This window comes from Crocuta crocuta, unplaced genomic scaffold (assembly GCF_008692635.1).
Source record: "Crocuta crocuta isolate KB4526 unplaced genomic scaffold, BGI_CrCroc_1.0 scaffold186, whole genome shotgun sequence".
NCBI classification, from domain to species: domain Eukaryota; kingdom Metazoa; phylum Chordata; class Mammalia; order Carnivora; family Hyaenidae; genus Crocuta; species Crocuta crocuta.
Genome location: NW_027551569.1, coordinates 6,502,007 through 6,519,319, shown reverse-complemented (window position 1 = coordinate 6,519,319; position 17,313 = coordinate 6,502,007). Strand labels below are relative to the sequence as shown.

The following is a 17,313-nucleotide window of genomic DNA, read 5'->3' as shown; positions in this document are numbered from 1 at the left end:
AAAATGTTTATTTGTTATCAAGATCTCCAGTCTCTTGCAGTTTTTTCTTCCATCATGCTCCTTTTCGTAAAAGACTGAAATTGTTATTAACTATAAGCTACTTTGGATTATAGTGTCTCTCAAAGACAGCACAGTTGTTCATGTCTAAACACTGATTCCATGTCCTAGATATATATATATAGAGAGAGAGATATAGATAGATATAGATATAGATCTATATATATACATAGCTGTCAGTCTGGGAATAAAATCCTCAGGAAATAAAAAAACATTGTTTTTCTTAATCTTGGACATAGAAATGAAGTCTATAATTATAAAAATTACAGATATAGGGGCACCTAGGTGGTTCAACTGGTTAAGCATCTAGCTCCTAAACTTGGCTCAGGTCATGATCTTATGGTTCATGAGATCAAGCCTCACGTCAGGCTCTGTGCTGACAGCGTGGAGTCAGCTTGGGATTCTCTCTCTCGTTGTCTCTATCCCTCCTCTGCTCGCTCGCTCTCAAAATAAACAAACAAACATTAAAAAACAAATGACAAGGGCACAGCTGGTTAGGTATCTAGCTCTTGGCTTCGGCTCAGGTCATGATCTCACAGGCTTGTGAGTTTGAGCCCTGTGTCAGGCTCTGTTCTGACAGCATGGAGCCTGCTTGGGTCTCTCTCTCTCTCTCTCTCTCTCTCTCCTTCTCTCTTTGCCCCTCCCTGGCTCACACTTTCTCTCAAAATAAATACATAAACTTAAAAATAACCTACAAGTATACATGTGGGTTTCTGTCCCACGAGCACTAATGGCACACGCCTGCTTGGTGTTTCATCACATCACCATTGCTGCGGGACAGTGGTTCAGTCATCTGGCTGACAGCACAGCCAGAATGACTGTTGAAGGCTGTTAAGACAACTTTTTGTATCAGTTAAGACTGTAGCTGGTTGTCACATGATTGCTGAGAAAACAAAAGCTTTCTGGGCAAAGCGCGACTGGTTGACCTGACTGGGTCACAGACACCTCACAGCAGAGCATGCCACTGCCTCCTCCAGCTGTTACAGCAGGACGTACCTCTTCGTAGTTTTTCGCCTCCACTCCATGCTTCATGTCTAGAATCACGAGTTGATCAGGTATCCGCCCTGTTCCTGAGAGAGAAATCAAAAGAGTCATTGTGTAGAATATTTAAAATTCCGGGAAATCACCCGCCCACTCTCCCTCGCTCTAACCCCTACCCTCTCAATAGAGGGAAACAGCCACAGCTCCTCCCCCTACTCAGCTGCAGAATATTCCTGGCTCTGACTAAAATCACAAGCATTCCAGACAAAGCCTCTATCTGTGTGGGGTGACAGAAAGCAGTGAGAATACGCTGCTGGCAAACAGCTCTGAGCAGGCAGGACACAAGACACTGCGGCAGGTACTACAAAGGACTGAAGAGCAGAAGGACAACATGCAGCTAACTAGATGAGGAAATGAAACTCAAGTCAAACAGTACAAAATTGAGTGGCATATAGACCAATAGGTAGTGGGCACCAACTTAGACTGAAAAGGTACATTTCCACATCTGAAAAGGCCTGTTAGTTTTTGCAAAAAAAAAATGGGTATATGCTAAGCTTGGATTTACTTAATATAAACAGGAGTACTGCAAACAACACAGTATTTAGCTAATATTCCACATTAATTCAAATGTTTTGGTTAATGTAAGACCATTTCAGTAGGCTAATAAAATGTTATAAAGGATGCACAAAACACTTAAAAGAGAAAAGCCCAAGAAAAATACTTGTAAATAAGAATATAATTCTCAGGGATGCTTCTTAGAAAGAGAAATGTCTGTTTGGGATAGATAGGGCCAACAGAACTATGCTCATATTAGAAAAAGTAAACTGATTCAGCTTGATCAAAAAGGAATTTAAAATTAAATCATCAGGTAGGAGAGAGGATAAGACTCAGAGTCCCAGGAAATTGCTCGGCCCCAATCCCCTGGAATTCAACAAATTATTTATAAAATTAAAAACTGCCTGCATGAAATTAGGAGTTTAGGGAAACAGTGCCACTTAAGCATTGAGGTACTTGAGACTATAAGCCAGAGAGAATGGTACTATACCATCTGCTGCCTGAACACTGGAGGTGTCTGATATGGACAAAAGTCAATTCAATAACCACTCAGTGAGAACTCACTAGGTGCTAGAACTGTACTGAATTGTAATCTCTGCCTTCAAATATTCAATAGGGATCTAAGACATAACTATGCATAATAGCTACAGTGAAAATGCAAAGCAGTATTCAACTATAAGAAAAAAAAAAACCAGTTCAGGGGAGCCTGGGCAGCTTAGTCAGTTAAGCATCTGACCCTTGACTTTACCTCAGGTCATGATCTCACAGTTCATGTCAGCTCTGCACTGACAGCCCGGAGGCTGTTTCGGATTCTCTCTCTCTCTCTCTCTGCTCCTCCCCCACATGTACACACTCTCTCAATAAATAAATATAGTAAAATAAACAAACAAACAAGACAAAAAAAACCCAGTTCAGATAATCCCAGCTGTGGAATAAAGGTTAGAAAATGGAAGAGAATAGTTATGGACAGACTTCACTAAAGAGAAAGCACCTGAAGGCCAAGGACAGAGTACTCTCGGCAGATGGCAAACTATGGGCAAAGACTCAGATATTGAAATGAGTATGGCACCTATGTAGGGGTGCCTGGGAGGCTCAGTCAGTTAAGTGTCCGATTTCAGGTCAGATCACGATCTCGCCATCCATGAGTTTGAGCCCCGCGTAGGGCTCTGTGTTGACAGCTCAGAGCCTGGAGCCTGCTTCTGTGTCTCCCTCTCTTTCTGCCCCTCCCCTGCTCATGCTCTGTTTGTCTGTCTGTCTCTCTCTCTCTCAAAAATAAGCATTAAAAAAATATTTAAAAGACAGTAAAGAGGTTCTTTTGGATAGGTTAGAAAGATCACTTGAAAGCCACAGAAATAAGACCACACAGGTAGGACTAATATAAGAAACTAAGACAAGTCACAGATCCCTTTTGAACATTAAACGAGTAAGTCTCCAAAACAAAACAAAACACAAACAGTGGCACCCAGAGAGGTATAGATCTGTTTCCCCAAATCTCATGTACAATCCTGATCACAGCACTGGCCCATAAGAGATGCAGCGCAGATTTTTGATTCTCCTTCCTCATTTAAAAAGTTATGTAACTGAATCAGCTCACAACCCCACCTGCTCCAAATGATCAAGAAACTCTCTTCCTAAGACTCTTTCCACCACCTCTCTGTTGCCACAGCACAGCATTAAGTATTATTCAAACACAACTAAAACCACAAAACCACAGACTTCTGCCCGTTCTCAGTCCAGACCATATAGCTTCTTGCACGGACCAGCCCAACCTATCCCCATAGCTGACATCATGGCCCTAAACAGGCCCCTTTGTAAAAAACCAAAAACCAAAAAACAAAGAACAAAAACAAAAACCTTCTCTGCATTTCTCTGTCAAATGGACAATCTTTTTTTTTTTTTTTAATGTTTATTTTGAGAGTGAGTGCAAGAGAGAGCATGAGGGGTGAAGGGGTGGAGGGAGGTTCCCAAACAGGCTCCATGATGTCAGCACAGAACCCGACGCAGGGCTCAATCCCACAAACCGTGAGACCATGACCTGAGCTGAAATCAAGAGCTGGACGCCTAACAAACTGAGCCACCCAGGTGCCCCCAAATGAACAATCTTTTGAAAGGTGCCCCAAGGACTGCAAGTTATCACATTTCCAAATCAAAACAAATGAAACTGGAAATTGAGTGCTGACTATACTGAGTATGTATATACATTTATGCATATTTTTTTTTAATGTTTTTTTAAATTTATGTTTGAAAGAGAGAGACAGCATGAGCAGGGGAGGGTCAGAGAGACAGGGAGACACAGAATCCGAAACAGGCTCCAGGCTTTGAGCTGGCTGTCAACATAGAGCCCGACGTGGGGCTCAAACCCACGAACCGTGAGATCATCACCTGAGCCAAAGTCGGACACTTAACCAACTGAGTCACCCAGGCGCCCCATGTATATACTTTTTTAAATGTTCATTTTTTGAGAGAGCGAGACAGAGCACAAGTGGGGGAGGGGCAGAGAGAGATGAAGACACAGAATCTGAAGTACGTTCCGGGCTCTGAGCTGACAGCACAGAGACTTGAACTCACAAACTGAACCATGAGATCATGACCTGAGCTGAAGTTGGGCGCTTAACCAACTAAGCTACCCAGGAACCCCATAAATATATATTTTAAAAATTAGTTCCTGGGCATCTATATGCACAACATCAGGACATAAAACACTGAGAATAAAAGATAATTTCTACCTTCAAAGAGTTTAAAATTGGAAATGTAAGACATATATACGTGAGACATTTAAACAACACAAAGCTGTGTGGTGTATATATTCATACATATTCAAAAATGCCTAAATGACCTCATCAGTGAATGATATACAATTTAGAGGAAGCCACATTAACCTCCTTGCTGTTTCTGAGATATGCTAAGCATCCCAAAGTAGTTGGCTCTTTCTCCAAAGTCCTCATTACCACCTGATTTATATTTATTTGTTTATCATCTATTTAAATCAATGAAAATGTAAGCTCAATGAGAACAGAAACTTTTTTTATTCACTGCTATATCCCCAACACTTCAAACAGTGCTTGCTACATAAGGGCACTTAGTAAATATTTGCTGAATGAATCAATCGATTGAGACACTGAGCAGGCGAGAATGGTTGAGGGAAGTACTCTGTAAGAACTAAAGGTAAACTCTTGCTTTTATCGGAAGAAAGCATTCCAGCAAATGGATATATGTGATGTGTTTAGAGGGCAGAGCAAACTAGACCTGCTGGGACTGATGAGCAGTGGCAGACAAGGCTGGAGCAAAACTATAAAGACTACTGAATGCCATGATACGTAAAATCTCCTCCAGCTAAAAAATCCTATGATTCTGGGTTTCATTCTATAGAATAGGAGCATTACTACCACTACAGAGCAGGGACAGCTTTTTAAAAAGAACTGACATGATGAAATATGTGTTTTAGGAGACAAATTTGGTAGCAGTTTTTGGATATATTAAGAGTAAGGATATTAGAAGCCTAATGACACAATCCAGGACTTAAAAGATTAGAGTTCAGACTGTGTGGGGACAGATACAGAAGATATTGTGAAAGAAGTATAAGCATAACTCAATGATAGGCTGACAAAGGGAAAAATAATTGCAAAATGTAAGCCCAAGTAACTGGAAGGACAGTGGTAACACTGATAAGTGAGGGGAATTGTGTGAAAGAGAGGCCCATGAATACAGTCTTTAGACATCTTAAACATCTTGGTTTTGAGATCAGAGTGGTACAACTATGTGGAAATGTCCAGAATACTGTTGCGGCATCCTGGAACTGGCACAGGTGGGGGCAGACAGAAGGATATCAGTCATGAAATCACCATTAAAATCCTTTAATTTTTTATTTTGAATCTATTATTCCATTTACTTCAGGCAAACTCCCTTAGCTTTTAGGCTAAATTGACCAACTATAGATCAAGGAAGTCAATTCTTGGTTAACTGTCAAAAGCAGGTAGTTGATCTGCCATTCCTGAGAATCTACTGGCACTGTTGGCAAAGGAGCTTGCTCTTCTAGGATCCTTTGTTCTGAATATTCTACAAATGTAAAACTGCCAGGAGTCCTTTTGTTACGATACAGAGGAAGCCTAAGAATAACATTAAATGGAGGCAAGGAAAGGAAGCACTAAGAGAGAGGTAAGAGTTCCAATGATACTGTCAAAACTCCAAGAACCAGCTGTGCCTGAGGTCAGCACCACACTGCAGACTTCCCAGTTCAGAGAGTCAAATGGTCCATCTTTCTCTTCAAGGCAGCTTGAGTTTTATTTTTACGTCCTATAGCCCCAAAGGGTCCCAATTAATGTAACAAATATAAATGCATACAGCTTTTAGAGTCTAGTGTCCTTCAAGCTAACAAATAGGGAGTGAAAAAGAATCTGCCTTTCAACCCATTACTGAGCACAGAAGCCATCAAGTAATCAGCCTAAAAGGTACTAAGATGGGATCTTGGCCTTGAGATCCACTGAAGAATCCATAGCAAGATAGAAAGAGGGAAGTACTCTTAGACCAAAAATATTTCTAACTTTGCAATACATTGTTTGTCAGACAGACCTTATTTTTAGTCCCTGAGAAAATGTGTCACTAGCATATAAATGTACTATTTTCCAGCATCTATACAAAATTCAACTGTATCATTCAAACCAAACATCACATCATTCAAGAAATGCCTACTCCTACATATGAAGAACTCAGCTGATTAGCCAGCTTTCATTTATGTGTGAAAGACATATAAACAAATGTAGTTTCCATTTCCTCTTCCTGATGGCCCAAGAGAGAAAGTTCATGCTCTAATTTGAGAGAAGACACTTAATTTAGGGAAAAACACTGATTACTTACCCTTGCTCTCAAAACACACTTCAAACATGTCATAATCTTCAGTGGTAAAGGCGAATTTCCCCTTGGTTGCATCTTCTTTGGAGTACAGAATATGACCAGCAGAATCTGTGATCTAAAATAAAAAGTAAATAAGAAGAGGAAGCAAAATACACTGGGGAAGACAACTTTCAGAAACCAGAGAAATGGAAAGAAACATTGTCAATAAAAGACAGTTGATATTTCTCATTATGATGACTATATTCAATCCATTTCTAAAGACAGGAATTGGATTAGAAGATGAAACCCAGCAATCTACTCTTGCTTTCGGCTCAGGTCATGATCTCGTGGTTTCATGGGTTTGAGCCCCATGTGGGGGTGCTCTGGCAGTGCAGAACCTGCTTGGGATTCTCTCTCTTCCTCTCTCTCTGCCCCTTACCACTCACACTGTCTCTCTCAAAATAAATAAATATATAAACTTAAAAAAAAGATGAAACCCAAATACAGCAAATTTTCATTCATTCAAACAATATCCACACTGATGGCTAAAACATGTTGCTATTATAGAATGTCTTACCATACCCTAGTGTACCTGGGTGGCTCAGCTGGTTAAGTGTCTGACTCTTGATATTGGCTCAGGTTATGATCTCACAGTTCATGAGACTGAGCTCACATTGGGCTCATCTTTGTCTACTCCTTCCACCCTTTACGTGTACACTCTCTCTCAAAATAAATAAACTTAAAAAAAAAAAAAAAAGAATGTTTTACCAAGCCAAAAAGTTGATACAGTTGATTTAGATTGGGTTTATTAGCAAAAGTTCACCTTATAAAATGTATATCAGTATCATTACCTAGAAAGGGGTATGTCACAAAAACAAAGCAGACCATTACCAAAAGAACATACTACAAAAAGGAAAAAGACATATAGGAACACACCTCTTCTGTAAAACAAACTTTGATGGAGTGGAGGTAGGAGCAGAGAATGGAAACGGGACACTGATGCAAAAAGAGAAGGAAAAATGGCATGCAGAGAGAAGAAAATTTGGAAGATATATTCCTGCAAATTTCACATCAATTATGTCAATGGCCACATGGAGTAGCAGAGAGGCATGGGGGATAAAACAAGAAATTTCTCCTAAAATAGATACCCTTGGCTTCCATTAATTATAATTTCTTTCTTCTAGATTGTTAGCTTTAGTTCTCCAAACTTAAACTGCTCCATTCATAGAGAAGAGCCCGTAAGCACAGATGATGTGGCATACAATGATTAAGTGAATGGTCATATATAAAATAAGGGAATGACATAGTAATATGACAGACTGGATTGCAACTTCTTTTCTAGAGCTCATGGCTGTCTTAGTAGAAGGCACATTTCATTACTTAGGACAGGAAGCTACTTCCAGTATGGAACACAAAAGTAGTGGCTTCATTATAGTAAACCAGATGTTCTACAGGTGTCTGGGTGGTTCAGTTGGTTAAGCATCTGACTCTGGCTCAGGTCATGATTTAGGGTTTCTTGAGTTCAATCCCATATCGGGCTCTGCACTGATGGTACAGAGCCTGATTGGAACTGACTCTCTCTGACTCTGACACTCTCTCTCTCTCTCTCTCTCTCTCTCCCTTCCCCTCCTCCCCATGCCCCTTCTCCACTTGCTCTCTCTCTCTCAAAATTTAAAAAGAAAAAAAAAAAAAAACTAGATGTCCCAATGCAGTCTATAAAACAAGATTCATTTATAGATGAGATTTTAAATATGAAAACTGAGTAGCACACAAGATTATTTTATAGCATTTTAATAACACTAGTTCTTTTCTGAGTAGTGAGATTTCTTCTTTATACTTTTATTTTTCTCTTGATTTTCTACAAAGGCATGTATCACTTATGGTCATGATGAGAATTAAAGTTATTTCATTTTCAGGAAAAAACATAACTAAAAAATAGTACTCACTGCTAGACTAATTTTTTTTTAATGTTTTATTCATTTCTAGGAGAGAGAGAGAGAGAGACAGCATGAGCAGGGGAGGGTCAGAGAGAGAGGGAGTCACAGACTGAAACAGGCTCCAGGCTCTGAGCTGGTAGTCAGCACAGAGCCCGACGCGGGGCTCGAACCCATGAACCGTGAGATCATGACCTAAGTGAAAGTCGGACGCTTAACCGACTAAGCCACCCAGGCGCCCACTGCTAGACTAATTTGAAATGAGGGGTTAATAGAAAAAGGCACATCTTTTCAATTCTCTAAAAATAACAGTAGTAATATTAATCAAGTATCTTACGCCAAGAATGATGTTGATCATTCATTAATTTGTTAGTGGTTAGATCTACGCTGGTCATTTGGGATACAAGGATGGGATGTGTAAGATAGTTCTTATCTTCAAAGGGCTGAAAAGTCTAAATGAGGAGATGGATAAGAAATGAGACTTCACTATAATGAGAAAACTGCACTACTAGAGGTAAGCACAGGTGCCAAACGAGATGGAGGTTCAGGGAACATACTGCGGAAGAGGTGACATGTGAGCTAAGTCCTGAAGGATAAGCTGCAATTAAGGGGAAAATGGTGGGGGACAGGGGGGTGTCTGGATGGCTCAGTAGGTTAAGCATCCGACTTGGGCTCAGGTCACGATCTCGCTGCTTGGGCTGTCTCTCTTTCTCTCAAAAGTAAACAAACATGAAAAAACATTTTTTAAGGGAAAAACTGGGGTGTTAAAACATTCAGGGTAGAAGAAATAGCAAATATGAAGACCTGAAAACAAAACAAAACAAAATACAGTTTTATCATAATACTAATAGCTAGTATTTATTAAGCACTTACTAAATGTTGAGTACCATGCCAAGTACTTTATATGTATTTAAAATTTAATCTTTATTGTAACACTATAGGTAAAAACTATTATTTCTCTCATGCTCCATAGCAGGAAACTGAGGCACAGAGAGGTTAAGTGGCTGGAGAGGTACTGGCCAGACCACATAAAAATGCAACACCAGGAGTGCTAAGGTGGCTCAGTCTGTTAAGCATCAGACCCTTGATTTCGGCTCAGGTGATGATCTCATGGTTGGTGAATTTGAGCCCTGCAGAGCCTGCCTGGAATTCCCCCCCTACCCTGCCCCCACCAACTTGTGCACATGTATTCTCTCTCTCAAAATAAATAAACTTAAAAAAAAAATGCAACACCATGCTAAGGAGTTTAAACTTCATTTGGTACAAAGTGGAAAGGCAATGAAGAATTTGAAACAAGAGATTAATAGGATTCAGTTTGCAATTTAGAAAGATGAATCTGGTAACACCATGAAGACAGACTCAAAAGGGACAATGCTAGAGATAAGACGCTGGGTTAGGACAGAATTCCAGCACTCCAGGTTAGCAATGATGAGGGCTTTGGGCATGGGGAGAAGGGGATGGATTTGAGGGATTTGAGGGAGGGAGAGGTCATAGGACAAGACCAAAAAGTCAAAGTCCCCAAGGATCAACTGAGCAACCTAAGTGAATCTAATGGGCCAGTGTAAGTCCACAAGATGGTAGACACTTTGGCAGACTAAGAAGATATGCCTGTCTCCAGGGAGAAACGAATGACTGCCGTGTCATGCTGGGTTTTCAGATCATCCAAGTTTTCAAAAGAAGCTGGACATTTTAACCTTCATTTGAAATCTCCTAAGTTTTAAATCCTCACAACCAATCCCAACATAGGAAAAACTATGTCAAGGCCAAACAAAAGAGGTCTACAGAACCAAGTTCTTCTGGGCCAACAATTTCTGACTTCTGCATAGGACAAGAAAAGAGCTGACTAAAATCACATGAAAGCATTGCTAGGCAGCACTGACGTCTCAGCTGAGATCATGGGCCATGGATTTCTAACTGGCAACACTTAACAGCCAGGATGCAGGAACAAAGATCTAGGCCTGAGGTTCTGTTTTTGGAAGGATACAGGGATTAAGAAATTATGCTATAAACTTTATACATAATATTTATTTAATCTTCACAACAAGCCCAGAGGGGACGGTCTTATTATCCCCATTTTAAAGACAAGGAAACTTAGTAACCTGCTCGTTATCACAGAGTTAATAAATTCTGTATGTGGATTTGAAGTAGTGTACAATGCATGCTCTTCCTCCATTCCATGTTGCCTCCCCACAAAAGGAACGCGTGAAAGAATGGAATGCACAGAAGATAAGAAAGACTAACAGAGTGTGATAGATTCTCTCTCGGTCCATACAAATCAGAGTGCCTGAGAGTCCTCTCAAGCAAACACTCAAGTTCAGTCTATTCTTCACCCTGGAGGGAATAGCAGGCAGCCAGAAGGTAGAGGTCCTAAAGTCAGCAGTAACTAAACAATCTGCAAGGAGAAGGGAGATTCCTAAAGGCCTCTTGTTCATGTGACACTTTTTCTGAATCAACTAAAAAAAAAAAAAAAAAAAGGCTTAAGAAAAGACTACCTTAGAACCCTGAACACACACATATTACAGGGCAAAAAGGTCTGGGAACTATTCAACTCCCAAAGTAATGTGTAGTCATCAATGTGTCATTCTCCCTTTCTTCAGGATCTGTCACCCATTAGACACTCATATGTCCCTGCTCCCGCTCCCTGACTCCCAAAAGCACAGCGACAATACTTGAAGAGCAAGGAGGAAGTTCGGAAAGACTGACTGCAGAAATAACAGATTTTCACATTCCAAGCTTATCAAAAAACTAACTTAGGTTTGGTTCCTATGAATAAAGTTGCAGAAAATGTAGAACTTCTCTAAGGCATTCTTGGATTAAAAAAATAAGCTTCCAGATTTTACACCAGTTAAGTTCACTTCTGCCCCTACATACTTGCGCTCTCTTTCTCAAAAACAAATTAAACCTCAAAAAATAAATTAAAAAGATTTTATTTTTATGTAATCACTACACCCAATGTGGTGCTTGAAGCTTCAACCCCGAGATCAAGTGTCTTACACTCTACCAACCAAGCCAGCCAAGCACCCCTAATTTAATTCTTAAGGCAGTAGGAAAGGATTACAGACTACTAAAACTGTTTAATATAAATGAAAACTAGTAGAGGACAGCAAGGAATAAGCATCAAGAAGGCAGCATTGGGGTGCCTGTGTGGCTCAGTCAGTTAAGTGTCTGACTTCGACTCAGGTCATGATCTCGCAGTTTGTGAGTTCAAGCCCCACGTCAGGCTCTGTACTGACAGCTCAGAGCCTGAAACCTGCTTCAGGTTCTGTATCTCCCTCTCTCTCTCTCTCTCTGGCCCTCCGCTGCTCATACTCTGTCTCTCTCAAAAAATAAATATTAAAAGAAAAAAACAAAAGAATGCAGCAACGAACAGTCATCACAGATGCTGTCATCTCCACAGTCAGGCAGATCACTGACCTAGGAAAAACAACCCAATTTAATTGTACTTAGCTTATGATTTCTTTTATCTCCTAAGATATTAAGAGGGTTTTTCAAAAAAAGTTACTAATTTAAGGACAGGCGCTTCAGCTAGTTGATAAAAAGAGTGTATATTAAGTCATTAGCAAAATCTTATTATGTCATTAGCAAAATCCTTCACTGGGCATTTTGCAAAATGAATTAAGAAGCCTGCCATGTTCTTCTGAAAGACTCTGGTATAATGCATGCCTCCAACTGGTACTCAGAAGGGGTAAAAATGGCTTAAATTGTCCTTTGCTACAATGTCCATCGTACTGTATACTGTCCTACAATATGAAGACTCACTTGCTTTGGTGGTTCTTTCCATGACATCTGAAAATGTATTAAAGATTCATCCTTGTGCAAAGACTCAAATGCAAAGGAACCATCACTGCCTACCCCTTTTATCGGTATGAAATTTAATCCCCAAAAGTGTGTGATAGTGATCCCAACTTCCTAAGGGCCTTCACATTTCTATATTCCCTATGACATTCAGTTAACACAACTATAGACGGCTTGTTTATTCAGATATTTGGAAATCCAAGCAGGCAACATGAGAACTTAACCTCCATGTTAAGTTCTTAAGGACTGCTGGGCCTTCTGAGATCCTAGAATTTTTCTGAAAATCAGGAGGTTTCCCATGTAGTTCATGACTTTGCAGCTATTTAGGAGCCACACCATTAATTTCAATTAAAAAAAAAAAAAAAAGCATATGCACTAACCCCAACATAATTATATAAATCAGCAGGTAGCTGAAATTAAGAAATAAAAAACTGAGCTAAGCTCAGTGACTAGCTGGAGATGGCAAAGTCTAAAACACTGAAATGATGGTTTTAAATTTCCTCTAATTACAGATCACCTTAAAAAATCATCTGGGTCTCAAGAATTGAGAGGATTCTACTTTTTTTCTTAAATTCCACTAAAGTACCTTAGTAATACGATAAATAACAGGCATTTTTTTTGTTTATACTCAAAGTTTAATTTTTATTTGAATGCTTTTGAATTTGCCAGCATCTTCTATTAAGTCAAATAGACTGGATTTCACATGATGTCTTTTTATAGTTCTTTTTCTTCCTTAAATAGTTTATTGTCAAGTTGGTTTACATATAACACCCAGTGCTCATCCCAACAAGTGCCCTCCTCCATGCCCTTCACTCCCCTTCCCCTCTCTCCCACCCTTATCAGCCCTCAGTTTGTTCTCAGCATTCAAGAGTCTCTCATGGTTTGCCTCCCTCCCTCTCCCCAACTATTTTTCCCCTTCTCCCCCATGGTCCTCCATTAGCTTCCTCCTAATCCACCTATATGTGCAAACATGGTATCTGTCCTTCTCTGCCTGACTTATTTCGCTCAGCATAACGCCCTCTAGTTCCATCCATGTTGCTACACATGGCCACATTTCATTCTTTCTCATTGCCGTGTAGTATTCCATCCTTAGATAAACCATATCTTCTTGATCCATTCATCAGTTGATGGACACTTAGGCTCTTTCCATGTTTTGGCTGTTGTTGAGAGTGCTGCTATGAACATTGGGGTACATGTGCACTATGCATCAGCACTCCTGTATCCCTTAGGTAAATTCCTAGCAGTGCTACTGCTGGGTCATAGGGGAGTTCTACTGTTAATTTGTTGAGGAACCTCCACACTGTTTTCCAGAGGGGTTGCACCGCTTACGTTCCCACCAACAGTGTAGGAGGGTGCCCGTTTCTCCACATCCTCACCAGCATCTAGAGTTTTTTGATTTGTTCATTTTAGCCACTCTGACCGACGTGAGGTGATATCTCAGCGGGGTTTTGATTTGTATTTCCCTGATGATGAGGGACGCTGAGCATCGTTTCATATGTCTGTTGGCCATCTGGATGTCCTCTTTGGAGAAGTGTCAATAACAGGCATTTTTATCTCCTGTAACAGCAAGCCTTGAAGATTACTTTCTTCCTTTATAATATTTATTGTAAGGTTCTTAATTAAACAAAGGTTATATCAAAACCATAAAATTTGCCCATATGACATCAAGGAATGGGAAGTAATGTAGCTTTTTCTAGATAAGACCTTCTGAAGAAAAGCAAACCAAGGTTCACAACTTAGTAAGTAGGTAAAAAGTGTTAATTATATATGCAGGGTAGCTGATGTCAAGAATATGTGAATACTCACACTGAAACTGTCAAAGTAAGTGAAAATGCAGGTCACCGGGAAAATAACTCATTTAGAATTGGATTTTCTTGGACTATTCCAGGCAGTGGCTGAAAACAGGGCCTTGAGCAGGTCCTGCTCTGGAAGCCTGCTCCCATTTCTTCCATGAAACATTCAAGATAATGCCCTACCTACTTGAAAAGGATCTTTAAGAAGCTTAGGCCCATACACTAGGCAAATACAGCAATTAGGAATAAAGAAAACAGAATTCAGCGGCGGGAAGAAACAAATACGCACCATCAAGAATATGAATTGAGCAAATATGTACACAATAAATTTGGCTCTAAGTTTTCTGGGAGCCAAGATTAAAAGACTATAAGAGAACCAAGGTGGGTTATACATTATTTGTTTTCTAATGATAGATAATTTTCCCGGAACTAGACATGAAGAACAGTTTATCAGGAAGGTCTTTGTAAAAGGACTGTGACCAATTTCAACCACAGCCTTGCTAAAGATACAAATACAGTTCGAAGAAGTGCTTTTAGTGCTCCTCTATAATAATGTGCCCGACCTAATGCAAAGCTGGGACCTGAAGGGCCTAGACAAAGGCCCCAGTTCTCTGCCCATCCCGACCTCCTCTAACTGCTCACAGAATTCCCAAACTTACTCTAAAAGTTGCAAGAAGGCTGGGACTACTTTTGGCCACTTGCTGAAAATGGAAGAATGTTTAAAAAAAAAAAAAAAAAAAAGCCAGGTATTAAAAATAATACTACCTACCCAGATCTTGGTTTCTCATACCATTCATTCTCCAATAAAAGGAACCAGGGATTCTCATAGAAATGGCTGATCCAAGGACGGGGGCAGAAAGTTATACAAGATGAGTCTGCAGCACTTTGTAGTGCCACAAAATAAGAAAGTGCTCCAAAACAAAACAAAACAAGAATGAGGGTATATCAAAGGGCCACAGGGAGCCAAATGAATCAAGCTCCCAATGGTCAAAACTGAAACAATTTGAGCAACAAAATAAAGTAGTATTGGACTGCAATCCAAAGTATAAATATTCATGAATCCATACAGATACAAAGGATTCAACAAACAGAGACAAATCTCCCAGGTAGAAGACTCAATTTATGTAGGAAACAGCACCCCCAAGAAGACTGAGCAGACCTCCCCACTCGTTAGGTGTAGGCTGCACATAGCGATTTCCTTCCAAAGAGCACTATGAAAAGGGAGAGAAAAAGTAACTTTATAGTAGAGAAACCTGACAATAACACCACCTCAGCCAGGTGATCAAGATCAGAAACAACAGTGATAAACCATGCAGATGGTACGCTCCCTTAACATGATGTAATGAAAACAGTACTTTATCTCTGAGGGCTCCCTCCCCAAAATCTATAATCCCAGCTTTATCGTGAAGAAAACATAATCAGACAAATCCCAAGAGAGGGGCATTTTGCAAAATACTTGACCGACACTCCTCTAAACTCACAAGGTCTTCAAAAACAAAGTCTGAAAAACCGTCATGATCTAGAAGAGCCCAAAAAAGACATGACTAAATGTAACAAGGCTTGAACGGGATCCTGGAACCAAAAAAAAAGGACATCAGGTGAAAACTAAAGAAATCTGAATAAAGTATGGACTTTAGTCAATAATAACATCCTATTGTTCTAAAATTAAAAGTGTTAATTTTAGAAGCATCTGGCTAGCTCAGTCGGAAGAGCATGCAACTCTTGATCTCAAGGTGGTGAGTTCAAGCCTCATGTGGCTCAGTTAGTTAAGGGTCCAACTCTTGATTTCAGCTCAGGTCATGATCTCACAGTTAGTGAGTTTGGGCCCTGCTGTAGGCTCTGCGCAGACAGTGCAGAGCCTGCTTGGGATTCTCTCTCTCGGCCCTCCTCCACTCACATACTCTCTCTCAAAATATATAAATAAATAAAAATTTTTAAGTTTGTTTTCTTAAAATTGTTTTATGTTTATTTATTATTGAGACAGAGAGAAACAGAGCATGAGTGGGGGACAGGCAGAGCGAGAGGGAGCCACAGAAACTGAAGAAGGCTCCAGGCTCTGAGGTGTCAGCACAGAGCCTGATGTGGTTGGGGCTCGAACCCACAAACCATGAGATCATGACCTGAGCCAAAGTCGGACGCTTAACCAACTGAGCCACCCAGGCGCCTCTTAAGTTTGTTTTAAAAAAATACTATCCAAAAGGATGAAATCAAATGCATATACACACACATATCTGCAGAGTCTCAAGAAATTTACACTCTATTCAAAGCCAAGTAAGCATCAAGCATTCTCACAAACTTTTATGAGGCATATACAAACAGTTATTTTGGACAAAGTCCATACCTACTCCTGTAAAATAATATATGATCCACAGGGAAGGTGGCAAGTCTGTCTTTCTACTGACACAGGTCACATTGCTTTCATTTGCTGAATAAGCCCCATACCCCACCAGTCCAAGAAAATGTTTAAAAAACAAACAAAACGAAATAGGGGCACCTGGGTCTGTTGAGCATTTGACTCTTGATTTCAGCTCAGGTCGCGATCCCAGGTCATGGGATTGAGCCCAGCATCAGGCTCTACGCTTAGTGTGGAGCCTGCTTGGGATTCTCTTTCTCCCCTCTGCCCCTCTCCCCTGCTTGTGTGCACAATCTCTCTCTCTCTCTCTGAAATTAAAAAAAGAAACAAACAAAAAGGCCCCATGCTTCTTTTCCAGGAGGCCTACCATAGCAGCAGAGGTCAATCAGCTTGCAGCTTGGTTGTAGGTGGTGAAAATCTGATGATGTAATTTCCTTCAAACAGGCTCCTACTGGGGCGCCTGGGTCGGATGAGCATCTCACTTCGGCTCAGGTCATGACCTTGCAGTCTGCGAGTTCCAGCCCCACGTCCCTCTGTCAGGCTCTGTGTTGAGAGCTCAGAGCCTGGCACCTGCTTCAGGTTCTGTGTCTCCCTCTGTCTCTGCCCCTCCCTGACTCATGCTCTGTCTCTCTCTCTCAAAAAATAAGCAATTAAAAAAATATAAAAAAAAAAAAAACACTCCTACTTGCACTCTGTCTTCCTCAGATTTACAATCAGTCGGTGGTAGAATGCTCGACTACACAATGTGTACATATTATTTTAAGGGTAACTATTAACCTTATAGCTTCTGAATGACTCAGGAATTTAGAAACATCAAGACCCTTGGGGCGCCTGGGTGGCTTAGTCGGTTAAGCGTCCGACTTTCGCTTAGGTCGTGATGTCGCGGTTCGTGGGTTCCAGCCCCGCGTCGGGCTCTGTGCTGACTGCCGGCCCAGAGCCTGGAGCCTGTTTCAGAGTCTGCGTTTCCCTCTCTCTCTCTGACCCTCCCCTGTTCACGCTGTCTCTCTCTCTCTCT

The 17,313-nt window shown here is 40.6% G+C and overlaps 1 protein-coding gene across 1 annotated transcript in view; it reads right to left on the bottom strand.

Annotated features, from left to right (window-relative positions):
* The window catches only part of TMED10 (transmembrane p24 trafficking protein 10), a 41,261-nt gene that overhangs the window by 14,112 nt on the left and 9,836 nt on the right, over window positions 1-17,313 (bottom strand). Inside the window, exons 2-3 of the mRNA XM_077750670.1 lie at window positions 6,448-6,559; window positions 1,054-1,127 (exon numbers count right to left, since the gene is read on the bottom strand). Of these exons, the coding sequence (XP_077606796.1) occupies window positions 1,054-1,127; window positions 6,448-6,559 (186 nt within the window). The remainder of the gene's footprint in view (window positions 1-1,053; window positions 1,128-6,447; window positions 6,560-17,313) is intronic.